This window comes from Phodopus roborovskii, unplaced genomic scaffold (genome assembly GCF_943737965.1).
Source record: "Phodopus roborovskii unplaced genomic scaffold, PHOROB, whole genome shotgun sequence".
In the NCBI taxonomy this organism is placed as follows: Eukaryota; Metazoa; Chordata; class Mammalia; order Rodentia; family Cricetidae; genus Phodopus; species Phodopus roborovskii.
The window spans coordinates 13,086,836-13,114,164 of NW_026126611.1; the positions used below are offsets into that span (position 1 = coordinate 13,086,836).

General features: G+C 45.1%; 1 protein-coding gene across 1 annotated transcript in view; it reads right to left on the reverse strand.

The window, feature by feature from the left end:
• Positions 1-12,820, reverse strand: part of Ust (uronyl 2-sulfotransferase) — a 249,244-nt gene extending 236,424 nt beyond the window's left edge. Inside the window, exon 1 of the mRNA XM_051206019.1 lies at positions 12,358-12,820. Within this exon, the coding sequence (XP_051061976.1) occupies positions 12,358-12,619 (262 nt within the window). The 5' untranslated portion in view covers positions 12,620-12,820. The remainder of the gene's footprint in view (positions 1-12,357) is intronic.
• Positions 12,821-27,329: the final 14,509 nt, after the last annotated feature.

Consider the following 27,329-nt stretch of genomic DNA (forward strand, 5'->3'; position numbering starts at 1 on the left):
GGCTCTTCAAAAAATTTAACTTTCTATTGAATTATTGGAAAATAGGCATTTGCTTTCAGATGCCCATGGATGCAGAGATGTGCGACAGCCCAAGGATGCAGGGACATTGCATAGCCCAAGGATGCAAAGATGAACCATCGCCCAAGGATGCAGGGATGAGCCATAGCCCAAGGATGCAGGGATGAGCCATAGATCTTATGTATCCCCTGATCCTGTCAGAGACCAATGAGAAGCTAAGAATTGAAAACAAAAATAAATTCACCCCCACACTTGGGCAAGACCTTCTCCTTGTCTGCAGTACACTAACCCCAAACAAGAGCAGTGGGAACAGAGAGAGAATGTGGCCATGCTGCTGGAAGGTTTTTCCATAAGAGAAGGCCTAGGATTGGTCATGGTGTGGGCCTGATGCCATGACTAGTTCAGAGCAGCCCTAACTTAGAGTTCACTGGTTTAATCTTAGAACACCCAGCCTTCCAGGCCTCAGCCTCCAGTGTGCTCCCCCACGCTGCTGCTATTTTATCTTGTGAATTCAAGAAACAAGTGAAAGAGATTAATTCCAAACAGAAAAGGTTTCTGTGGAAAAAAATAAATGTGTTCTTAATTAATCTTAAAATATCTTAAAAATCTTAAAAATAAAGAGAAAGAAATCAATTGAAAACCAACAACAAAAAAGAATGTGTCCTTTCTTCCCCCCCCCCCCCGCTCCCCTTTGGGGGGTATGGCATTTCTAGGGATTAAACCCTAAAGGACAATGGTTCTCAATCTGTGGGTCATGACCTCTTTGAAAGTCAAATTGACCTTTTCTCAGGGGTCACTTAGGACCATTGGAAAACACAGCTAGTTACATTACAACTCATAACAGTAGCAAAAATCACAGTTATAAAGCCGCAACAAAAATAATCTTATGGTTGGGGGGGAGTCATCATACCATGAGGAACCGTATTAAAGGGTCACAGTGCTAGGAAGGTTGAGAACCACTGATGTACATGCTCACACATGACAGACAAGAATTTTACGCCTGAGCTACATTCCTAAGCACCACCACCTCAAGACACACACACACACACACACACACACACACACACACACACACGCACACACTTTCTTTTTTCCAGAACATCCTCTTTAAACACATATCTAGGAAGCAGAAAAGGGATAAGAACAGAGACGGTTCCTGTGTGATGTAACAGGACAAATGGCTGGAATTTGTCAGCTGCTGACAAATCTTCCTCAATCTATTGGTGACAAGGGAAGCCACACACACACACACACACACAAGCACTGGTTAGGTAATTTCACATTCTGGGTGACAATGGCTTCTGTATTGGAAGCCAAGTCATAAACGAATTTGCATACTCCCACTCTACGGGTGTTACTGTGAGTGTCACATATACATATGGGCTTAAAAGAGCAAGGTGACAAAGCCGGCATTTGTTAAATTAAATGCCAAGCCTTGGGATAGAGAAATACAATAACAGTTTTGAAAAACTAACTTATGTGTGTGTTTTGCCTGTGTAATGTCTGTGCAACGTATACGTAGCTAAAATGATAGTTATTAATCCCAATTGTGCAGTTCAAAGTACCTAAGGCTCACAGAATTAAAAAGAATAAAACCTGTTCAAGTTCTCAAGACTGCTAAGCAGTAACGGTGACTCCCACCCAGCTCTCTATCCAAAGCTATTCTTTCTGAACATGACACTTCTGACACAGCCTTTGGTGAACATCACTCGAACGACAGAACATAAGAAATTACTTATCTCAAAATACTTGTATTTTTATTTTCATTAAGGTCACGAAAGTCATACATACTGAACTAGAAGAAAAAAAGAAAAAGGAAAAGAAAAAGAAAGAAATCAGTTGAATGCAGCTGGCTACTTGTAACATCTGCCTGCGCTGGGCATGTGACTCAGGGGCAGAGCCCAGGTTTAGCATGGATGAATCATGGGTTCAGCCCCTAGAACTGATGAGACCAGCACCCTACCAACAAGTGGAGTAAGAATCGGGGAGCCCACAATTTAACGTAGTCTCAAGACCTTTTCCTAAAACAAAGAGGAGGAGTGTGGTGCGTCGGGCTCTAAGGTTAGTATGGTTCTTGGCTAAAATCTATAGTCACCATTTCAAAAATCAAGCACCATACAGCCATCTCCTTCAAAACTTGAAGCCATACTTGGAATAGAATGCCCAATTTTACACAGATGGCTAACCCAGAAAGTATCTGACCTAGACAGAGAAATAAGGTGCTAACTAGCAAACTCCCCAAAAGAACTGGTCTGGGGTTTGGGAAATGACAAGAAATAAGCCTGCATTCTAGCTGGACACAGCCAAATCAGTGAATTAACCTCACATTTTAATTACTCGGAGCTCTAAAAATGTAGCTCTAAATCTCCAGAAGTGGGAGGCACACAATTATCCCTGTTCACAGAAGGAAGTGTTTATTGAGCTATCTGCCGTACCGATTGTATATTTACTTAGTGTATAGGCTTCAAATAGCAGGGAAAAAATAGACTAAGGACATCCGTTGAGCTGTCTTTCTCATTCCTGTCCAAAATCTCTACTGAATACAGGGAGCCGGGAAATAAGTTTACAGCATTAGCAAAGGACAGTCAGCATGACAAGTACATTAACCACAGCAGCTCTGCACTGGGAGCTCAAACAGAGCACCAAGGATGAAAAGAACTACAGGAAGTCCTGGACACGCCCTCTCTGGACACGCCCCCTCTGGACACGCCCTCTCTGGACACGCCCCTGCTCCTCCTTCACCTGATCACAGCACAGGATAGCAGGCCAATCCTTCAGAAAAAATGGCAGGAGAAAAACTACAGTCATGGAGAAAAGAAAAGAGATTCACTGGCTACCATTGGGAAATTAAAGACAACTCGTAAAAATCTGACAGACCAAGAAGCATCACATAGTTGTGTCTTGTTTTAGTTAGGGTTTTATTGCTGTGAAGAGACACCACGACCACATCAAAACTTATAAAGGGAAACACTCAATTAGGTTTGGCTTGCAGGTTCAGAGGTTTGGTCCATTGTCATCACGGCAGGAGGCATGGCAGCTTGCAGGCAGACTAGATGCTGGAGAAGGAGACTAGACCTCTACATCCAGATCAATGGACAGCAGGAGATCGTGACACTGGACCTGGCTTGAGAATTTGAAATCCACCTCCAGTGACACTTCCTCCAACAAGGCCACACCTACCCCAGCGAGGCCACAACTCCTCATTAATGCCACTTCCTTAAAGTCTTTGGGACCATTTTCATTCATACCACCACACTCGTCTTCCATTAAGTCTTCCATTTATTTTATATGGCTTGTTTTGCGTCGCCCTGATCAAGTGTTTAGTTAGTGTACAAATCATGACATTTCCATCATCCTATTCCCTTGCAAATAATTCTGCACTCTGCTTTTGTTATACACACCCTTAGTATGTATATGAAGGTAAATGTGATATTCTGTCTTATCCCTAATAATCTCAAATATGGCTGTTTTAAACCATACAAATCGAAATTCTAATAAACGTTCAAGTGTGTTCATCTAAAGCTTGTCTTAAATCTACATTTTTAAATTAAATTTTAATTAAACTTTTAATTGAAAAGGAAGATTTAAAACTTAAGTCTAGAAATTTAAACATGTCTAAACCTTTTCAAAAATTAATAACGCTTCCTAAACAGTCATGTCATTTCACTGAATAGAAACATGCTTTGAAAAGGAGGTTAATATAAATTTGCCCTGCACATTAATGCAGTGGGTATACCAATCAACTAAGTATATATGAATCCTTACTTTCCAGAAATGCTCAAGGTTCCCTTGCTAGCATCGAGGTACACTGCATAAAGGGACACAGTGTACCAAAACTTTTAACCTGGTTAGGTTTATCAGCTCTATTCAAGTGGACAGAGAGGAAGACAAAATACGTCCATTGTGTGTAATCTATCACTCAAAGATGGCTGCATTCAATTTCCTCATGCAAAACACAGTGTTCTTTGTGATTTCCCTCAGGTAAGTCAGTAGTGACTGCACACGCGGTATCATACATTTTGGGCATGGCATGTAGCGCATGTGTGTGTATCCACATGTTCATGTACCTGTGTCGGGGTGGACGTGCATGCATGTATGTGTACATACAGAGGCCTGAAGTAGACACTGGGCATATTCCTTAACCACGTTATACTATATTTACTGAGGCACTGTCTCTCTCAGTGATCCTCAAACTCATCAAGTTCTCTAACTCCTGTTACCACAGGGTAACAGGTGGCCACAGTGCCTGCCTGGCTTTTCCATGGGTTCTAGGGATCTAAACTACAGTTTCCATACTTTTTAAAAGAATTACTTATTTTTATTTTATATATATATGTGCATTGGTGTTTTGACTGCATATATGTCTGTGTGAAGGTGTCAGGTCTTGGAGTTGCCAACAGTTGTGAGCTGCCATGTGGTGCTGGGAATTGAACCCAGGTCCTCTGGAAGAGCAGTCAGTGCTCTTAACCACTGAGCCATCTCTCCAGCCCCCAGTTTTCATACTTTTATGGTAAGTGCTTTACCCATTAATCCAGCAATTCACAACCTGTAGGTTGCGACCCCTTGGGAGGGGGCACATATTACATCTCCTGCATATCAGATATTTATGTTATGATTCATAACAGTAGCAAATTTACAGTTATGAAGTAGCAATGAAATAAGTTTATGATTGGGGGTCACCACACATGACAAACTGTATTAAAGGCCCACAGCATTAGGAAGGTTGAGAATCACTAAGCCATTTACCAGCCCAAGTTAGCACATACTTAGACTAAAATACAGATAATCAGTATTTATTGTTCAATGTGATCCATCACTAGAAAACAGAACCTTCAATATTCCTTAGAAAAGGCCCTGGACTTCCCAGTCATTGATTAGAACTTTTATCTTGTCTAACACTTAGCATTTTGGAAGCTGCTACTGTATAAAACTAGCTTGTTGCTCCTTGGAAAGGATGTCAAGGACATTGTGTTTAAATCAGTATTATTCTTCCCGGCCCAAACGGACAACAAAATCCTCTATCAGATGAGAGTCTCTTATCCAAAATACACAAACACTAAGAACTTGACAATAATAAAAAAGACATTAAAAAGTTGCAACAGAAGTGAATAGGTATTTGTTCAGAAAAGATACGCAAGTGGCCAAGAACCTCATGGGAGCATCTAGCACCCACTAAGTACTAGCAGGACAAAAACACAACCATGCTGGCACACACTGCTTCACACTTGTGAAGGCGACAACCACTCCTCAAGAGTCGCTGAGGATGTCAGGAAACTGGATCCATACATCACTGATGGGACCATGAAAGACACAGCCACTGTGGAAATTCCTCAGTAACTTACATATAGAGTTGCCTCGGTACCCAGCAATTATAATCTGAAATGCACACTCCAAAGAATGGAAAACAGTGTTCTGTCACGGTAGCCAAAAGAAGGACCATCCCCATCCTGTTGCTTGCCGACCTTGATTGCTGACCATACTCAAAAATATCTTCTGCCTCTCATTTCCCTTCTCCTGGAATTATAATAAAAATATCATTTTATATATATATATATATATATGTGTGTGTGTGTGTGTGTGTGTGTGTGTCATATAAAATTTAAAAGGCGGTTGGCAATACTGGGAATGGAAAATAAAAGACCTCGTAACTGAGTATGAGATAGCCAAAACCACGTAAGAGTAAATATAGTTGTCTGGGGAATGGCGGCTCTGTATGGCTCCCATGAACTCCACATCCATTAATAAATGAATGGATATACAAAACATGGTCTTACCTATGAAATGCCATGGAACGTTCACTTCTATCACTTTTGAAAACCAGTTATGGAGTATTAGCAAATCATGTACATTGTGTAATATGGGAGAGACGGGTACAAATTATGGTAAAAAGGACTAATCACGCCAGGTAGGTGATGGTGGCGTATGCCTTTCATCCCAGCACTAGGGAGGCGGGAGACAGGGACATGTCTGAGTTTGAAACCAGCTTGGTCTACAGAGCCAATTCCAGGACAGCCTGGGCTACACAGAGAAACCTTGTGTAGAAAAGCAAACAATCAAAAGACTATATATTATATAATCCCAGTTCTAAGAAAGGGGCTAAACAGGCAAGTCTACAGATGTCGGAATATCAGTGATTGCTTGGGGCTAGAGTAATGACTCCCCACCATCACTGTGGAGTTAAATAAAAGCTAGGCATGTTCTCCTTCTGAAGAAAATATCCTTAAAGTGGTGATGACTACACATATGTAAACAATACTGTGGAAACTTAACAATATGAAAACCCTTCATGGATCAATTCTAAGGTGCGTGAATTGTATCTCAGTAAATGTCAAAAAATGAAGAGGACATCCATTTGGAACTGTCCTGCCAAAAGTTGTTGCATTCTGCTGGCTTTTGCAGATAAGAATTCCCAATGGCCAGCATATTAGCCGTTCTGCCTCTACTTCTATTAAACAAAAAGACCTATGTCGCTATCTTTCTAAAGATAGGTTCCTATAACACAATAAATGTGGGTAAGACAACATATATTTGTGGTCACTGCTTCAAAAGTGAAGAGTAGTGATCAACAACTAATAATTCTAAGGGCTGCAATTCATCAAATGAGGTGCCCTCTCATTGCCCATCACCGGACCCCATCAGTACAAACTATCCTTTCTCCTTCTGCACCCCTCTGTCACGCAACACAGAGTCTCTCTCAGAATGAAAAAAGGCTTGGCTGTTTTATTTCTAGTTTCTCCCCAAAGCTATCAACTCGTGTCTTAAGCTAGGGAATGTGCAGAAAGACAGTACCTAGAGAATCCATATTTATGGGCGTTTTTAAACAATTCAGACTGAGACTAGCCTACATTCAAAAAGAGTTTACCAGGCAGAATTCCACCCCCCCCCCCACCACCACCACCATGTCCACGCTCTGTGTTTACAGAACAGGCTGCCACAGTCGGATGCCTTTTCCCGTCTTTCTTCTAATACAGTGCTTCTGTGTCCCCAACCCACCCTCCAAGAGTCTATAAACAAGAATCTCATTTTTCCGTGTCAACAATTTCTATTGATAACCTCATATTTTATGCATTCGTTCCCAGTCTACTGTGAGTATGGCATTTAAGCCACGTGTGACGCACAGAGGGAAAATAGAATTGGGTTTTTAAGACTTAGAGAAACTGTTTCTGTGACAGATCGGAACCTCTATTTTCACTTTTCCCTTTAAATGTATTGTATTTAAAGTTAGAGAAATTCAAAATTCCGTGAAATCACATCCTTTTTTTTTTTTTTTTTTTTTTTTTCATTTTGTGACTCTAAATTCCCAGGCTCAAATATAATACATGTAGACATTGGCAATTCTGAGAAAAAGCACTATGTCTCCATTTAAAATGCTATAAATTAGAGATGGGAAGGAAAGCCTATCTATCAACTGAAGATCAATCCAACAAACGTAGCTCTTGTAAAGGTTAATCACATCTCCGAGGCTTGATGATAAATCTTTAGCATCTGCCAGTTGTCGAAGATCAGTAGTGACCCATCTGGTTCATTTTGTTTATGTCAATCTAAATGATGTGTGTCCAAGTTTTTGATATTTCCACAGCTCAGAAGTTGTAAGACTACTGCCAAGCGGGCTGCATCGTAACCTGATTTTGGAGATGGGGGGGGGGGTGAGTGTTCATTGTGTCTTCTATAGCAAATCAGAGTTTGAATGCAGGAAGAAGGAAGCAGGGACAACCTGGCTGTAGTGGCACGTGCACACCTTTAGTCCCAGCACTCAGGAGGCAGAGGCAGATGGGTCTCCGTGTTCAAGGCCAGCCTGGTCTATGGAGTGAGTTCTAGGACAGCCAGAGCTACAAAATGAGACCCTATCTCAAAAGAAAAAAAAAAAAAAAAAGAATTTCAGGCTGCTAAGGTCACACCATGGTAAAGGGCATTTGCTGCACAGTGCTGGGAATCTGAGTTCGGTCCTGGGGACCATATAAAGGCAAAGGGTCAACAGAGTTGTCTTCTGATCTCTGTGTATGTGCGCACGCACACACACACAACCTGTGTATCTAGAGGGACAGATGATAGATAGGTAGATAGACAGACAGACAGACAGACAGGTAGAGAGATAGATAGGTGGTGTGTGTATATATGTATGTAATCATACATGTATATGTAATTTTTAAAAACATTATTGCACTAATTTGGAAAACCTATTGGCTCCCATCCCTAAGTACAGTGTTTGCTATTTTGTGCATTATTTTCCCCTCCCAACTTCTTCCCTCGTTTTTAATTTGTTGCAGCAGGAAGTTCGCATTATAGAAGAACACACTCTGTCCATCCCCAACCTGGGCGGCTGGAAGAAGGGACCCTTGGACCCTGGTTCCTCCCTGCGTCCTGTCGACGTCTCTTCCCCACCCACACCCTGCTCCTGGCCGCCCACTTTGCCACACTCCATGCGTCTCATGATCTCATGATCTCATGAAATGTAAAGCCAGGTGGGACTGCAGCTTCCAGCTGCCCCCCCCCACTCCCACACACACCTCCCACTCCCAAACAATGGCCTGTATGCTGTAAAGCAAATTGCATTTATATCACTTGAGATTAAAATGAAACCATGGTTATGACCTTGAAACGGCGTTATAAATCAGCCCCCTTTCTGCCTCTCCTTCTCACAAACACCTCCAATAGCCTCTGAAAGCAATGGTTTACTGCAGAACAATGGGCCCTGTCCTGGCAGGATCACCTGAGGTCTCCCTTAGATGCAGCTTGTGAGGCCCAGGCCTGGGCACATTCAGAGAGTCTGGAAGGAAATCCAAATGTCCTGAGAATTTGAATATGTAGCAAATTCCCAAGTGATGCTGATGCTACAGACCCAAGGACCCATACTGAGAACCAAGAGTCTACAAAGAAAATCTAGGGAAAGACGAGGGGGAGCTACCGTTTTCTGTCCCTCAGCTCTGGCTGTCCTGCTGTCAGCAAGAGCCCAGGATTTTTATCACACGCAGTATGGCTGCCATTAACGGGACTCTGCTGTGACTGTAAGATGCTCATATATTTGAGCACTGGGTCTCCAGTCGATGATGCTGTTTGGGGAAGTTGGGGAACCCTTGAACATGGGGCAGATCCAAGCCACTAGGAGCTACTTTGAGGAGTGATAGCCAGGCCTTGCTTCTGGTACCTCGACACATGATGAGCCCGCATCACATACTCTGCCATGCCATCCCCAGAACAGACTGACGCCTTGAACTAAAAGAAAATCCTCCTTCCTCAAGTGGCTTATGTCAGCTAACCCGTCACACTGATGAGAAACATAGCTAATATAAATCGAAAGGCAGAGTTTGAACAGGCTTCAGTGACTTCCCCTCTCTGCTTGCCGGCTTCACAAGAAACTGAAGAGTAAAAGAATCAAGAAAAGGAAAGTGAAATTGTGGGGGTCAATCTGAACATTGTTTAGCCAGTCAGCTGGCGCATTCCCTTCTCATCTCTGCTGGGTTTGCATTTTCTCTCTTACACTTCCCAGGGTGCTTTTCACCAGGCACGAGAATCTGACCCCTTTGGAGGCAGGTCTGCTTCCCTTGTTAGTCAGTTTTCTTGCGTAGCAAGAACCCCAGGTGAACCCACATAGAGGTCTTACGTGGCTCCCAGTTCTGGAGCTGCTGGTCCATAACTGACCCATGCCCATTGCACTGGGCCTGTGGTGACCTAGTATGTCATGGAGGGAAAGCACAGTAAAGAAACTCTTTCACATCCTGTCTGGATGTTGAAGTAGAAAGAGTCGCATGCCCTTTTGGAGGGCACACCCCGCCCCAATGCCCTGAACTAAAACCTCCCCATAAGGCTTCAACTTGTAATGTTCCGATTACCTTTCAATGGCACCAAGCCAAAGATGTATGTAACATTTTACCTACTGGCCTTTGGTGGCCATTTTAAATCCAATACCTACCCCCCCCATTCATTCTTAGCCTTCAATTGTCCCATACAAAAATGGGACAAACAATAAAAACTACCAGTAGTGCCACAATGTAGATTAGCTCTCATCTGCGCATACACTGACTGGTATAGTTAATGCTCAGCTTCATCATGAGTACCTGCAATGCTTTGCCTTTTCAGAAGAATATTCAACACATTAAATATTACTCTACCTACCTGATAAAATAGGTTCAGTCATCAACCTGAGCAATAGTAGTCAAGTAGCTCTCATACAGGGAATGTATAATAGTCCAAATATTGAAATTACATTCTGTAAGGAGCATGTTTAATACATTGTTTTGATCTAGAAATACTGGACATGGTACACATTACATTTGAGGGGGGGAAATACCCCTGAAACTGGTTAAAAGGAAAATTGAAAGGATTTTTACTAACAATATGTTCTGTATGAATAAACTCTAAAATACAAGAGGAGGAGAGAGAGGGGGAGAGGGAGGGAGAGACAGAGAGAGAGAGAGAGAGAGAGAGAGAGAAAGAGAGAGGCAGAGAGAGGCAGAGAGGGAGAGAGATTGGCAAGCAAGTGTGCAGATAGCTTGGCCTGATATATTTTAGACCATTTGAAAATTTGAAAGACCACAAGCCCACTTTCCCCAGATAAAATTGTTATTTTATCTATATGACAAGGAAAAAAATGCAAACCCACACAAAAAAAGAGGGGGAATCTATTTTCATTTCACAAAGACCACATGCCTAAAACACCACATCCATCGGAAAACGGTCAGTTAGTAAAGGCCATTCAGCTCTCCAGGGAAGCTTGGGCAGTTCCCCCTTCCACCTCCTGACCGTCCATATTCATCCTGTCTTGCCTTCTAAGACAGAGAGTGGACAGGTGAGTCTGTCTTCAAAGGTCCTAGCTCCTCACCCCCACTTTCAGTATGAAGAGCCAAAGCTACAGAGAGTGAGTACTGTGCTCAAAGCCAAGCTCTCCTGGGAAGAGTGGCTACAGAGACCTCCCAATCCCACACAACACATTGACACCCCTGACTTCATGCTTCCCTTAAAAGGAGTTTGTGGGGGGTGTGGCACGGGATGGGACTCCCGTGGAATCTCCCTGAGCTTCAACACGTCCCCATACGAGCAGGTACCTATTCTTCCTGACAGCGGAGATAAAGTTGCCAGGAGCAGGTGTCTGAGAGACAAGAAGGCTTAAGACTCCAAAGTGCAGAATTACAATGAAGGTTACACTGACCAATTGTTAAGGGGGGGGGGGGGTTATTAACCCAAAACCGTAAATCCAGATGCTAAGAATTGTGCTTGGGAAATCGGACCCAGGCAACATTTTCCTTTAATCTTCCATGGAGGTTCTTTCAAAAGTCGCAGTGCCCCCAACACTTTTACTGAAATGAAATTTTTAATTTTAAAAACCTGAATACTGGTTTTTCAGTTTACCCCTAAGGCGTTTGTTGGTATGTTTTCGAGGTTTTCTTGTTCTAGACCTGTTGCATCGGTGAGGAAAGGACCTTGGGGATAAATGTAGACGTCTGGCGGGCCATTTAGTCCTTTCTGTTTCCAACACTTTGACGAGGTGCCCACCTGCACCCACTCTGGACCTACAGATGACCACTGTTTGCAGACCCTCCGCTTATGTTTACCACCTCAGACGCAACCTCCACACGACCTCTTCTGGCTACAGAAGTCAAGGAATCTGCATCCTGGCTTGGCCAAGGCATCACCCCTGGGACCTCCTGCTGGCCAAGCTCTACCCTCGGAAGCCCCATGAGACAGCAGCGAGGTCACACCTCACCGAAATCTCTGTTTTCTTGGGTTCCAACCTCTCCCTTAGCCACAAACCAAAAAAGAAAAATAAGTTCTGACTTAAGACTCACATGGGGCGGAAGTTCGCCAGGTCACCGGAGGCTAAACCGATGACTGACACCTTTCTAACAAGCCCGATTCCTCAGGCACTCTCGCTGCAGTCCCCAAGGTGCTGCCAAGGGACAAGCCAGCTCAGGGACAGAGTGGAGCCACCTGGGCCAACCCACAAATGGGGACCCACTGGATAGAATTTCTACAAGTGACTGGAGGGCTGAGCTAACCCCACCCTCCACAACCCAGGAAGCCAGACAGGACTGTATTGGAGTACACACACACACACACACACACACACACACACACACACACACACGTACGCGGCCACAATTGGAGTAGTGAGAGGAGACAGGTACACGAGGTGTCCCGGCCTCGGAGCCCCGTGCAGCTGCGGCCAGCCGGGCGCGCAGAAGGAAGCAGGCGCTCCCAGCTGCCACTAGGAGGGATGTTCACTGGCATCGCACCTAGGGAGCCTCGGGAACCTTGGCGGCTGTGACAGCTTTAGACGTTCTCTGCTTATCACTCTTTCCCCCGGGTGCCCAACTTTGTCGGGCCGACGCCGCTCTCTCTTACCCAAATACTGTCGCAGGTCGAGCAGGAAGCGAGGGGGTCCTCCGCTGAGCTGGTAGAAGAGGGAGCCCAGGCAGAAGACCAGCAGGGTGGCCATGCAGAAGCCGTAGTCCCGGAGGGAGAAGCGAAGGAAAGGCAGCAGCGGGATCCGGCGCTTGCAGCCACCCAGGCACGGAGGGGCGCCCCCCACAGGGGCCCCATGGGGCCAGGCATCCTCGCCGCCGCTGGGATGCTGCTGCGGCTGCGGCTGCTGCTGCTTCTTCATCGCCGGCTCCGCCGCCTCGCACAGCCCGCCCGGGCCAGGAAGAGGTCACCCATCCGCCGCCAGCCGGAGCGCCTGGCCGGCCGGCTGCACATGGAGAGGGACGCGCCGAGGGCAGCCGGGTGGGGGCGGGGAGGGGCCGAAGTTGCCGGGCTCAGGGCACCCTCCTCATCTTAGTCCCCCCCGCCGCCCGCTGCGGCCCCCCGGAGGGCCGGAGATGTCCCGGGCCCCGGCGTGGGGGTGGCGATCGCAGCCCGCTCGCGGTCGCGCGTCCCGCTAGCAGCCCTGGGCCCCGGGCTCGCTCACGGCTCGCCACGAGCGCCAGCGTGGACCCCCCCGGGCTTTGTGTGGGTCTCGCTCGGGCGGCGTGTTTGGTCCCGACTCAGGCTCGGCTAGCTCCAGGCAGGGAGGATCGGGAGGCGGACACCACCCTCTCGCTCCACCTCCTTGACAGGGGCTTCCCTCCTCTCCTCTCCTCTCCTCCCCTTTCTCTCCGGCGCGAGGCGGCCCCGCTCTCCTCCCTCCCCGGCCCTCTCCTCCTTCTCCACCCCAGGACTCCTCGCTCTGCCTGGTGTCACGTTACGACTTCTGCCGGGGCGGGCAGGGAGGGAGGAGGGGGCCGAGCATCAGCAACAAGGAAGAAAAGTTTCTGGGTGTGTGTGATTTTTGTTTTTCTCTTCCTCCGCTCTCTACAATCTGGTCTCGGTTCCTGCGCCACCAGCGACCTCTTGGGGCCCGCTCATTTCCCGCTCGTAAACAGTCGAGAGCTGGGAGATTTGACTACTTTTGTCTTCTCACTTTGGAAACTTGGTTCTCTTCCTACATCCCAAGTGACCCGTCTACCAAAGGCTGATAAAGGGTACTGGGATGAAGGTTCAAGCCCTAGCTGGGCTGTAAAAGGGCAAGCGGTGGGAGTTATAATTAAACATCTCCGGCGCGGCCAGGCGCAGCGCTCTGGCTGATAATCGAGGGTGCTTTTTTTTCTTGCCCTCCCTGGTCCTGCAAGCGCTCCACTGAGAACATGGGCACACGGGCCGACTCGGGGAAGTCCTTCTAGCAGATATGAGAGGGGGAGTTTTGTCCCCTCGGGTACCTGTTTCACTCCTGTCTCCCTTCCCACCGCGGTTAAGTTTCCAGAACGGAAAAGCCAGCGGAGTTTCTCCAGATCTTCTGATGGCTGACAGAGCTGCTGTCCGGCACACCTCTTAATCGTTTTGTTTGTTTGTTTGTTTGTTTGTTTTCTTTTCATCACCAGATACAGAAGTGATATAGCCTGAGAGCTACATGAGACTTCCAGTGTCCTGGTTTGCTTTTCTGTTGCCATGATAAATGCCATGAGCCAAAATAACTGGAGAGGAAAGGATTTGTTTGGGTTACCAGTTACAGTCCATTCTGGAGGGAAGCCGGGCAGGAGGAACCCATAGGCAGGAGCTGAAGCAGAAACCAAGGATGGTTGTTTACTAGCTCACCCTCAACTACCTCTCCTAGGGCCACCTGCTTGGGGATGGTTGAGCCTGCAGTAGTAGCCTGGCCCTCCTGCTAGCAATCAAGACAGTGTTCCCCAGATGTCCCCACAGGCTCATCTTTTGGCGGCAATTCCTCAGTGATGGTTTCCTTTCCCAGGGTATGTCAAGTGGGCAACAAAACTGACATACAGTGGCATAAGCTGGCAGGACTCTGAAGCAGCCAGATATATTAACCACTGCAAGGTGGCACAGGCCAGATTTTTTGTTTGTTTGTTTTATTTTGTGGTTTGCTTGGGATTTGGAAATAGGCTATTTTACTTGGACCAAGTTTCTGCTGCCTCTCATCTCCAACTCATGCTAAATATTCCAGTAATCTGGGGGTGGGTTGGGTAAGGGTGAGAACCTCATAACTCTGGGACTGCCCTCCTGAAATCTTTTAAAAGGTTGTGCATCCAGAGAATGTTCCATGGAAAATTGAGGAATGGGATCCTGAACTCACGGTGAAAGAACAGTATATATGCTGCTTAGTTGTAAATGTCAGCACACCATAACCTACCATTACCCGATTGAGGCTCAATTAAAGGAATTGCCAAGACTGGATTAGTCCATGGGCGTATCTGTGGGGTTTTGTCTGTTATTTAATGTGGGAGGGTCCAGCGCACTGTGAACAGTACCATCCCCGGCCGATGATCTGAACTGTATAAAAGAGCTAGCTGAATATGCATATGGTGTTCTCCACAATTCCTGCCGCGCTTATTTGGCTGTGAAGTGAGGTCATTCATTGGTCAGGAGGAACACTGCATGGAATAGCGAACAGGCCTGCCTTGAGTCCCTTCAATGAGGAAATGCCATTTGGAATTATAAGCCAAATAAATTCTTTCGCCCTGAAGTTGCTTGTGGTCAAGTTACTTGTCACAGCAACAGGAATAAAAAATCTGAACAAATAAGGATTACCCATGACCTGAATACAAACTTCATAATCTAGAACAGAGGTGAAGACAGCATAAACCCCAAGCTAGAGCAATGGTTCTCAACCTGTGGGGTCAAATGACCTTTTCACAGGGGTTGCCTAAGATCATCAGAAAACAAAAGATACCAAACTAGGTCCCCTGAACATGGGTGTCAGTTGAGGAGCTTTGGACGGTGTATGGGGCCTCTGGCAATGGAGCCAGTATTTATTAATGGGCTTTGGGAGCCCATTCTCTATGGAGGGACACTCCCTTGTCCTTGATATATGGGGGAGGGGCTGGGTCCTGCCCCAAATGATGTGACAGGTTTCCATGATCCCCCATGGGAGGCCTCACCCTCCCTGAGGAGTGGATGGGGGGGATGGGAGGGGACTGGGATTGGTATGTGAAATAAGACGGTTTTCCATTTAAATAAAAATGAATGTTAAAAGAAAATAATTTTAGGGTTGGGGGCTCACCGCCGCGTGAGGAAGTGTTTTAAAGGGTTGCATCATTGAGAAGGTAGAGAACCACTGAGCTAGATGGCTGAGAGGTGAGAGCATCACACATATACACAGTTATATCCCAAAAGAGACCCTCCAGCGTGTGCACAGACTGTCCCGACCTTACAATGTCCTGGCCACTTTCTGAGGTCTAGGAGAACTGTTTGGGACATCAAGTGGATAGAAGGCCCCTTTGTCTGTCATGGGTGCTCCCAACTACTGTGTTAACGGTCAGCTTCACTTTTACTCTATGAATGGGAGGTTTATCTGGATTAATGTCACACTTCAGAAACATGACTGCCCCTTGGAGAATTCAGCCCATCAGTCATTGCTCATTAGTGTGAATCACTTTAACCAGTACAATGAGTATCCCAGAATAGACTCCCAATTAATAATTTCTGAGTTGATAGAGATGGGCCGGGAGATGGGAGTTGCCAAGCGATCTGCATAATGTTTTAGAGACCTCCTCTGACAAAGTGATCCTGGGGCAGAGTCTAGTCTTGTGATCTGAACCTTCACGGTGTGTAAGACCCTCTGTGTTTGTGATCCCATCCCTGGTTTCTGGAGCCAGCTTTCAGCATTCTGTGGGAAAAGGCCCACTGGCTGTAAGGAATCCGATGAGCAGGAAGGAGTCAAACACATCTGAGGCAATAAATACATGTAGAAAGTAAAAAAAGAAAACAGAACAAAAACACAGTGAGGAGGTCAGCAAATAGCTCAGTGGAAGAGCCCTTGCCTAGCAGGCACACAATGGATGGAGTTCAATTTCTAGTATGGAAGGGATAAAGCCTGGCATTTAAAAAAAAAAAATTGGAGATCTGGGGAGATGGCTCAATCAGTAAAGTGCCTGCCTTGCAAGAATGAGGGCCTAAGTTCAATCTCCAGAACCCACACTGGAAACCAGCATAGCCTACTTGGTGGGTTCCAGAACATGTAGAGACCCAGTCTCAAAGACAAAAACAAAACAAGGAAATTAAGAAAGAAAGAAAGAAAGAAAGAAAGAAAGAAAGAAAGAAAGAAGCACACACAAAGGTAAACATCACCTGAAGAGCAGCACAAAGGTTCTCTGGCCTCCAAATGGATATATGTACACATAGTTACACACCTGTGCACACATATGAACCTACACACACACAAAAAGCAATGTCAAGGGTATGAGGAATAAACTATGACTGATTTTTTTTTTCAGTACAAACAGCCTAGCCATCTTTTAAAAACTTCCAGAAGAAGCTGGCCAGAAGATGGTGCACACCTTTAATCCCAACACTCGGGAGCCAGAGGCAAGAAGATCTCCGAGTGTGAGGCTAGCCTGGTCTACAGAGCAAGTTCCAGGACAGCCAAGGCTACCCAGAGACACCCTGTTGCGAAACAAAACAACAAACAAACAAAAACAAAAACCCTTAAAAGTAAAAAGGGATAAAGAATTCTAATATAGGAAAAAAAGAAATGGTTTGTGAAAACCCAAGTATTTGAATAAAACTTTGTTCTTCAAATCCCATAAATGTCACTTTCCTTAAAAAAAAATGCAAATGTTTATAGTAATAAATGGTATCTTTACCTTAATAAGATAGTGCATCTTTATAAAGTATCTACCTTTGACTATTTTCCTAATACAGCAGGAACTGAGTAGAACTCTTGGTTTTATTTTATTTAAATGCATGCTACAGAGAAGACAATATTCATGTCACCAAGATAGACATGATTTAGATATTTTTAGGAAAGAAAGCATATGCTGGAAGGACTGTCAGTCGGTGCTGACATGTTTCATTCCTAGCACAGACACTACAATTGTTACAATGTAGTAATTGTTACAATGTAGTGGTGTCTGTCTTCCTGGCTTTAAGACAGATCCTAGAGTTTTTTTTCCCTTCTACAGTGAATTTTCATTAAAACTCTTTGTTTCATTTGTCTAAAAGCCTTATCAATCCATTTATAAATTTATTTTTTAAAATAAAAACTGTCCAGCTAGAAAGATGACTCAGTCATTAAAAGCACTGGCTACTCTTCCAGATGACCCTGGTTCAATTCCCAGTACCCACAGGGCAGCTCAAACTGTCTGTGACCCAGGTTCCAGGGGATTTGAAACCCTTACACAGACACACACGTAGACAAAACACCAAATGCACATAAAGTAAAAATAAATAAGTCAATAAAGTCTCAAGCAATAGCAAAGTTTATTCAGAGCCCCCAGACAATTTATACTCTGAGGGTTAAGAAAGGTCACATGACTAAAGCTGTCATGGGTCAGGCTGTATGTAATCACAAGGAACAAGCCACACGTGGCAAAAACCATGTTTTTCCATATAAAGGATAATTTAAACATTTGCTTGAATAACGGCGGCAAGCAATAATGAATGATCTGAACTAAACTCACTCCCATCCAATACACCTGGGAGGGTCACAAACACACATTCCAAGAACAATTCTGTTTTCAAGAAACTCTTGCCTTGTTTTCTTGGAGTGTTCTCACAAACACTGGGGATTCTCCTCACACGATTCCATTCTTAGGCAGTGTTCCAACAACAACAACATTAGCAAAGCCTTAATAATACAGCTAAGAGCTAAACATCTTCTTACTCTGATTGGTAGGTATTATACCAACAGTAAGTTTGGGCAACACTAAGTCTCCCACCCGTTACAGTGGGTTGTTCAGCTAACTTCGATGTGCTCATGTCCCTAAGAGTTCTAAACTGAGCCATTTTTTTAAAGTTCTCTATTAGATTTAATCTGTCACGATAAATCAATTTACTCCTTTAAACCACGCAGTACATAAACAGTTACTACTGGAAAGTGGCCTTGACTCTGCCAATACAGAGAAGTGTGAGACAAGCTGTGCAGCCTTGGAGTCACAAGTTTTCCGGGAAGACAAAATGTTCATATGAAGCTTGACAGTGAAACAAGGCAGCAGACAATTACATGCTTCATTGTCTGTCGTGCACTGCAAGTCCTAATTCATTCGCCTCTTTAGAGATATCCAATATGCAGTTTGTTTATAGTAATGCTTCAATTTTTAAAACTACCTTTAAAACTTCCATTCTTTGTGAATAGAAATGATGCTTAGATGCGAGAACATTTACTTTTAATTGGAGGGTAGGCGTGGTGCACTTATATAATCTCAGCTTTGTGGGGGCAGAGGCGGGAGAGTCGGGAGTTCAAGGCCATCCTCAATAACACAGGGAGCTTGAGACCAGCCTGGGGCCTTAATTAACTTTCTGTGATAAGACACAATGACCAAGGCAACTTACAGAAGAAAAGATTTCATCTGGTGCTTACATTCGGAGGGTTAAAGTCTAGGGCCATCATGGTGGGGAACATGGTGGCAGGCTGGCTGGCTGGCTGGCTGGCTGGGGTAGTAGCTGGGAGCTCACATCCTGATTCCTACCTATGAGGCAGAGAACACCAACTGGGAATGACTTGGGCTTTTGAAACGTTACAGCCCAACCTTGTTACAAGTAGCTTTTCCCACTGACCTGGTCCCACAGCTGCGCCATCCCCAAATAACACACAGAGACGATGACGTAAAGCTGTTGGCATGTTACTAGCATTTTTTATTGGCTAGCTCTGTCTTAAATACTAACCTATTTCTATTAATCTAAGTGTTTCCACATGGTCTTATCTTACTGAAGAGGGTCAGGAGTTGATCTCTCTCAGTCCTACATTTTAAATCTCCTCCTAACTCCTCCTGAAATCTCCTTGTCTCCTCGTCCTGTCTATCTCGCTTTCCTATTGGCCAACAGGGCTTTATTCATTAACCAATAAGAGAAACATATTTACAGAATGACATCTCCCATCACAACCTCTTTGAGCTACCTCATCCAACAAGGTCACACCTCCTAATCCTTCCCAAACAGTTCCACCAACTAGGAACAAATCATTGAAATGTATGAGCCTATGATGACAACTCTCATTCAAACCATCACGATGGGACATATAAAACTCTCTCAGAGGGAAACCCAGGATGTGGGGCCTAGGCTGGCCTTGGTTTCTTGGGCTGCATGAGATCCTCCTGCCTTAGTTTCCTGGGCATTTGAAACTACAGGTGTGTCACCTTGCCCAGCTAAATAGTGTGTAAAGAAAGTATTTGAATTGGTAGTCTTTTTAGGTACTGTGACTCTGGAATGTGGTGGAGGTCTCCTGGCATGACTATTACGTGGTTGTTGGATTTTCTTTTACTCTGGCCCCACATTGGGACAGCAAAATGCTGTTGGTATCTTTCAGTCTTTTCTTTTTACTCTTTGCACACAGCTCCCAAGTAAATCACACACAGAGACTTATTCTTAGGAATGCCCAGCCTCATCATGGCTTGTTTCTTTTCTCAAATTATCACCACTACCTTTTGCCTCTGGGATTTTTCCTTTTCTTACTTCTGTGTTATCTTACTTTCACTCTCATTCCATGGATGGCTGGGCGGCTGGGCGGCTGGGAGGCTGGGCGGCTGGGCGGCTGGGCCCTGATATCCTCTTCCCTTTCTTCTCTTGTTCCCCTTGAATATATCCTCTCTGTCTGCCAGCCCTGCCTATCCGTGTTCCTGCCTCGCTATTGGCCATCCAGGTGTTTTTAGACAGGCAAAGAATCCCAGCTTCACAGAGTTACACAGACGCAGCATAAACAAAAGCAGCGATCTGGACATCATTAAACAAATGCTCCACAGCATAAACACAAGTCACACACCTTAAAATAGGATTTTCCCTGGCAGGCTGATCTTATTGTTGTTCAGAGCGCAAGACGACGGAAGATAGATACCAGGGGCCAGGGGCGAGGAAGTGGGACCTCACGGGAGGTATATGAAGACCTTTTCTAGTAAGTCATTCTCTCTCACACACACATTAAGCAGTGTCACTGTCCTGTCATGAAATATGTATGCCTGGTGCTCTCAACGCAGCTGGCTACAGAAATGAATTCCAATATGTTCATTTGTCATGAAGATGTTTTCGCCATTATTGCATTGGTGATTTGATCGACTCTGGTGCCTTGCCTAAATAGCATGAAAATAAAGGAATTGGATGCGGTTTTTAAAACATTAATCTAAATGAATGCTGTTCCTTTCCAGTGGTGGGATTTGTTTTAACCCCCAGGCTCCTGCTTAAAATATAAAACTTGCATTTTTTTTTTTCCCCTGAAACTGGTCACCAGACTCCACTCCCTCCTGAGGAGAGGATTAGAAGGCTAGGAATTCATCTAGCCCTCACAGTTTCCAGCTGGGAAAAAAAAAATCTTTCTGGGAGCCCTGTTGGGATTACAATTCAGTCAGGGGTGTTCCCTATTCCCACTGGAGATAGTTTCTTCCAGGCGCGGGTGAAAGTACCTCCCCAAGACGGGAGAGGGCGCTGTGTGGCTCACCAACATAGTGCCTAGGATGCTGACTTCTGCCTTGAAGTCCACAGCAGGGAAACTGTATTTACTTTCTGATTGTTACTGGTGGGGCTTCTAGTTTAGAACTGTGATTGAAATCTCCTCAGCCATCAGGAAGTGCCCACCGGATCTGAATAAGCCACTTCACCCTGAGGACTAGGGACTTCTGGACTGGGGGTATCTATCTACTTGCCCAAGACATACTAAAAAGACCATCTCTCACCTTTCCGGCTTAGAGTCCTTCCTTAGCCGCTTCAACCTCTGGCCTGTTGGCATTAGGGCAACCCAGCAATTCTTCAGGGATCCTAATGAATCTTCCACCAGTTCTAAATGCAAACAGACCCCGTTGTGGTAGGAGTGTGCCTGTCTTATTTATGGCTATTGTAAAAATGCCAAAGATGAGGTGACTAAAAAAAATTCATTTTTCCAACCTATGCCGTGGCAGATCCTGCACCTCTCATGCAGAGCTACATTCCAGGCTTCTGTCCCCACACCGTGGAGAGGGAAGGGACTTTGGTCTATCTCATAACTTAATCTTCTCTCAAAGGCCCGGTCTTCACATTCTATCACGTGATCACATTCTATCACATGACCACAGGTTCCCAACATAGGAACTGGAGAAGGGCACAAACATCCAGCCCAAGGTAGCTTACAAACTACCCGGGTGATTTTAGAATACCACGACTGAGACCCAGACTGTAACAGTAAAAGCTAGCATGTATCACAAACTTTTTTTTTCTTTTTCCCTTTCTTCCACCCTAGATTCCATAAACCAGAAGTGGTTTCCTTGTCAGTATTAACAAAAGAATGACTGGGGAGGGAGGGACACGGGAGTCGGGGAAGGGGGACCCAAAACACCTGGAAAGGCAATCAGGGAAGTTGCTCAGACCACATTAACTTCATCGTGGCCCCTGTGGCCTTTTGGTCCTGCAATTCTTTCAGTATGGATAGATCCTGGAAGGAAGCGTCCCTTACGCCCTGATGACCAATTTGATTGTTTTCAGAAAAAGCCAGAACTATTACCTGGCGATGCTAATGGACAGAGCAGGTGAGCTGTTTGATCAGTAGACCAAGGTTTGGATAGACCAGAGGGAAAAGACACAAGAAAAGAGAGGGCCCGCTCTTGTGGTAACGAACCTGGTCCTTGAAGAGCAAGACTCGCTCCCAAGAGAAAGACACCAGTCCCTCCTGGCCAACTAGTCAATTGGAGGCCCGCCTCCCAACACCAGCCCTGTAGTAACCAAAGGAAAACACACAGACCGCAGTAGGAAGTGACTGGAAAGTTGCTTTGGGTTGGGGTGAGGGGTGGGGGAGAAACACACTGGAAACAGTCTCAGGCTGTCAGTTTCTGCTCTCACCCCTACCCTCACCCCCCCCACCCCTCCGAGTGAGCAGAGGACATTGAAGGATCATACTTTAGACTAGGGACACTGCTCAGCGGTCAAGTACTTACCTAGAATGCACAAGGGAAGGCTGCTTCAAGTTGTGTGTTTTTTTTTGTTTTGTTTTGTTTTGTTTTTAACACAGATGGGATAAAGATACTCTAACAAAAGGAGCTTAAGAGGAAAGGGTCTTACTTTGCAGTTCATGGCAGAGAGGGTAGTGGCAGCAAGGGTTTGACACATGTGGTCGCATTGCGTCTATAAGCAGGAAGCAGACAGGGATGGATGCTTGCCTGCTAGTTTCAGCTCCACGGTATCCAATCCAGGACCATGTGCTCATGGAACTAACTAGCCCATAACTAAGATGAGTCTTCTTACATCTATTAATGCAATCAAGATAACTCCCCCAGAGATCCATCTCCCAGGTGACTTTCGATTCTATCACGTTGACAAAACCATTGCAAAGCCTTTGGTTCAGTTCACATTGCCTCTATGAAGAAATAAGCATGGAGAGGGGAGGGAGAGAGAGAAAAAAAATAAGTGAGGCGGGGCTAGGGAGATCGTTCAGTGAGTAAAGGTCTTGTCATGCCAGCACAAAGACCTGAGTTCAAATCCCCAGAGCCCATATAAAACTGTATATGTTAGCCTCCATTTAGCACTACAGCATTTCCTATGAGGACACAGAGGGCGGGCAAGGGAGATGCCCCCCCCCAAGTTTACAGGCCAGGTAGCCTGGCATTCTCTGAGGAGATGAGCAAGCGACCATGTCTTAAACACGGTGGGAGGGGAACATGCTCTCCATAGCACATGCATTCGTCATGGTACACATGGATATATACACCCATTGTACACAAACACACACAGAGCGCTTATGAGACTGATGCACTGCCTTCTGCACTGAGGAGGCACTGTCATACACAGCTTTGAAGAAAAGAAACTGCAGCATTTGTACCTCACATTTGATCTGCAAAACTAACCAGTATGGTGCTATCAAGCACTTGAAAGGCTTTGTAGGAAATTGTCTCAGCATTTAGTTTTTTTTTTTTTTTTTCAAAATAAAACAGACCCTTGGTATAAACCACTTCAAAGAGCCAAATAATTGCCTGTTGTGTCCGTTATTTCCAGTCACATCTTAGCAGGCCATGTACCTAGAGTTGCCTCGATTCCTCATCCCAAGGTCCTTGCCAAGTTGGAACATGAAGGGAGCCCTCTTCCCATTGCAAAGGACACTGTCCGGTGTTAATGCTTGTGAGCTGGAATCAATAGAGAGGTGATGTCCTCTCTCTCCTTCCTAACAATGTCATTAGTCCTTGTTCAATGGGCATGTCACATACCTCCCTGTCCTCTTACAGAAAAATATGGCTCGTGCTTTGCAAAGTACTCTGAAATAACTTCTTGAAGAAGAGCCAAATACTGAACTGTGAAGATAGGAGAAAAGCTCTCTCCTCTAGAGTCCTAGTCAAGATCGTCAAGGTCGTCCTAATAGAAAATTTAGGAAGAGATTACAGCTTGCAGTACAATCTTCTGGCTCTGCAAATTACTAGCTTTTTGGCCTAAAGCCAGCTACTCCTCCTCTTTATATTAGGGTTTTCATTTCTGTCAAGAATATACTCTAAGGCTCACAACGCTCCCTGACTCAGAGCTTTCATATGACCCAGAATGATACTGTCCTGGAAAGGGAGCCATGCAGACAGATGGCTGCCCTTCTTATATGGTATGTGAGGGTAAGTGATCTAAGAAATCACCCAGGGGCACTGAGCTGCTAAATGATGGCAGTATAGACCCTTTAAGAACAATGGGTGATTTGGGGAGCAGAAGAAACGCTAGTCTTGATCCAGAACTTATTTAGAGACAAAAAAAAAAAAAAAAAAAAAAAAAAAAAGTCATAGCCAAGAATCCTGAGTGTACTGTGATCATGAGCAAGCACCTTGAGTATACTCTAAAATGTGCTGCCATTAGCATGAGGTGAAATAACACACTTGGCAAAGGTGATATGCACTTAAAAACATTCTTACTACATTTGATTTGTGCGTGTGTGTGTGTGTGTGTGTGTGTGTGTGTGTGTTTTATGCTGTGGAGAATACATAGTGGTCAAAAGACTGCTTACAGGAGCTGGGTTTCTCCTTCCACGAAGTCCCAGGCATGGAACTCAGGGTGTTAGAATTGGTGGCAAGCGCATTTACTGGTCAAGCCATCTTACTGGCCTGATGGACACATTAAAAATAAAAAGGTATTGGTGCATGTATGTAAGAATATGAAAGAATACTTTGGGGATGAAAAAACAGAATCCAAATAAATCACTGCTTGTGAGTACTGCTTGTAAGTGGCAAGACCAAAACTCAGGTAGTAATCTTGCAAATCTATCTCAAATGTTTTTCTACAATATGGTGACTTTTATTTGGACCACTGGGTCCCTGGAGAATCTGACCAATCTACAAACTCAGCCCCTCACGCAAAAATGCACACACACTTAAAAACTTATTTCAGCTTATCCACGGTCTGTAGGAGACCCCAAATTCAGATTAAGAACCATTATTCCATGCTCTCCTGGCTATGTGTTAGTACATTCACCAAACAGGAATATGATTTTTCACTGTTACTCCTGAAGACAAAGGTAGGTTTAATATCTAAGGTGGCTGAGGTAAGTTTTTGAGTAACACAGGAAATAAAGAATCTTTCTACAAACAGTTCTGGTCTTTAAGTACCACAGAGATCGAGAATATGTTCCCCAAATGGGAACCATATTGGAAAACAAGAGTGTAGGGTCATGAAACCAAAGAACCATAAGTATTTTAAGAAAATAATGATCAGCAGTGGCCAAGGCTCCTTAGACGTAGCAGCAGATAAATGTCACCTGTTTCCTTTTAGTAAAAGAAACCGCAAACTAGCTACAAGATACATGGCCACTAATGTAAATACCGCAGTTTTAAGGCTGCTTTGCAGGTTGTTGTGGCTGTGTGGCTGAGGTTGAGGCAGTGGGTTGTGAGGACAAAGGAGTATATGCAAGTACTAGATGAGTGTTCACCGTTCCCTTCTGCAGTGGTGTGAATGGCTATGCCCCCCATAGGCTCATGTGTTTGAGTGCTTGACCCATAGGGAGTGGCACTATTAGGAGGTGTGGGCATATTGGAAGAGATGTGTGACTGGGGGCAGGCTTTGAGGTCTCATATACGCTCAAGCTACACCCAGTGTGGGATAGTTCACTTCCTGTTGTCTGGGGGGGGGGTGGTCAATGTGTAGAGCTCTCCACTCTTCCAGCACCATGTCTGCCCGCTCACTAACATGCTTCCTGCCATGATGATAATAGACTAGGCCTCTGAAACTATAAGCCAGCCCCAACTGAATGTTTTCCTTTATAAGGCTTTCTCTTCGCTGCAATGGAAACCCCAAGACACCCTCTCATTTCCTAGTTCCCATGAATTTGAATGTGAATCTGGCACAGTCAAGGACAAGGGGCAGGGTTTGTATGGGTATCAGAGGAACTGAGGAGGGAATGTGGACCCTGAACGATTTCACACAGCAGATCAAGCTGCCTGAGGGGGATTGCCATCGCCCTTGTGAAAGGAAGAAATTAGCTTCTCCAGAATGAGTGTGTGCAGGGGTCTCTTTAGTACTGCGGCCAACACTTCAACTAATTCACACATCAGAAAAGACGACAGAAAAGTTATATGGAGCTGAGGGGTGGCTGACTATGATGATTTCAGATGTACAGCTGGATAAGAAATCTGATAGAAAATGAAAAAGCTTGGGCTGGAGAGATGGTCTTTACACCCACCCACCCCCACATCCCATGACCACTATAGGTTCTGGAACAGTGGCGAACAAGTGAAGCGATCTGTCCTTAAGGAGCTTGCCTTCTAATAGATGGGTTATAACGTAAACATATAAGCAAACCATGAGCCAATAGAATATGGTTGTGAAGACTGTCCCGGAGTGTGCCAAGAAGAAAATGAAATTGGGAGCATGGCTAGAAGGTGCCGCCTCACACGGAGTTGGCAGGAGACCACCAGAGCAAAGTTATGGCTGAGAAAAACTAGGTAAAGAAGGATTAAGGCCAAAGCTGTATCAAGATCCAGGATGAGGGCACCAGGCAGCGGGAACAGCAAGTATGGAGCTCCCAGGGCAGGAATTCACTTGTTCAAGGCAAGCAATCTTAATATCCTGTCTCAATAAGTCTTTATTTTAATCAAATGACTTACATTTTCAGATAGAAAAAAAAATCCCCTCAAACTCATTTCATGGGTAATTTCACTTCCCCGGCAGCTAGCAGGACAGCATCACCAGACGAAAGCTTACATTTAGAACCAATTACTTTATCAAGGAAGATGTCTTTTCTAGCCTGAGTTGCTCAGGACTCTGTCGACTGTTGCATTGGTCTTCTCCTGCCAGATGGGTTTGCCATCAGCACATACCACTTCCTCTCAGCACATACACACTTCCTCTCAGCTCATAACACTTCCTGTCAGTATATACCCACTTCCTCTCAGCATATACACACTTCCTCTCAGCGCATACACACACACTTCCTCTCAGCACATACCACTTCCTCTCAGCACATACCCACTTCCTCTCAGCACATACATACTTCCCCTTGCATTATACACACTTCCTCTCAGCACATACACATTTCCTGTCAGTACATACCCACTTCCTCTCAGCACATACCCACTTCCTCTCGGCACATACCCCTTCCTCTCAGCACATACCCACTTCCTCTCACGTTATACTTGCTTCCTCTCAGGACATTCCCACTTCCTCTCAGCAAACACCCATTTGAGGCAGGAAAATGGGCAGACTAGCGGACAAGGAGGATTTGGGAAGTACAGGCAGACAGAGTTGCAATGCTGCTAGGGGACTAACACTATGCCTGGCATTACTGGGTAACCATAGCCTTGTGACGATACACAGATTGAGAGAAATGGGTTAATAATTAAGACAGAGCTAGCCAATAAGAAGCCCTGGTCATTGGCCAACAGTTTCATAATTAATATGTCTCTGAGTGTTCATTTGGGACTGACGCAGCTGTGGCACCAGGCTGGTAGAAAGAGTGCTCGGAACTCCCA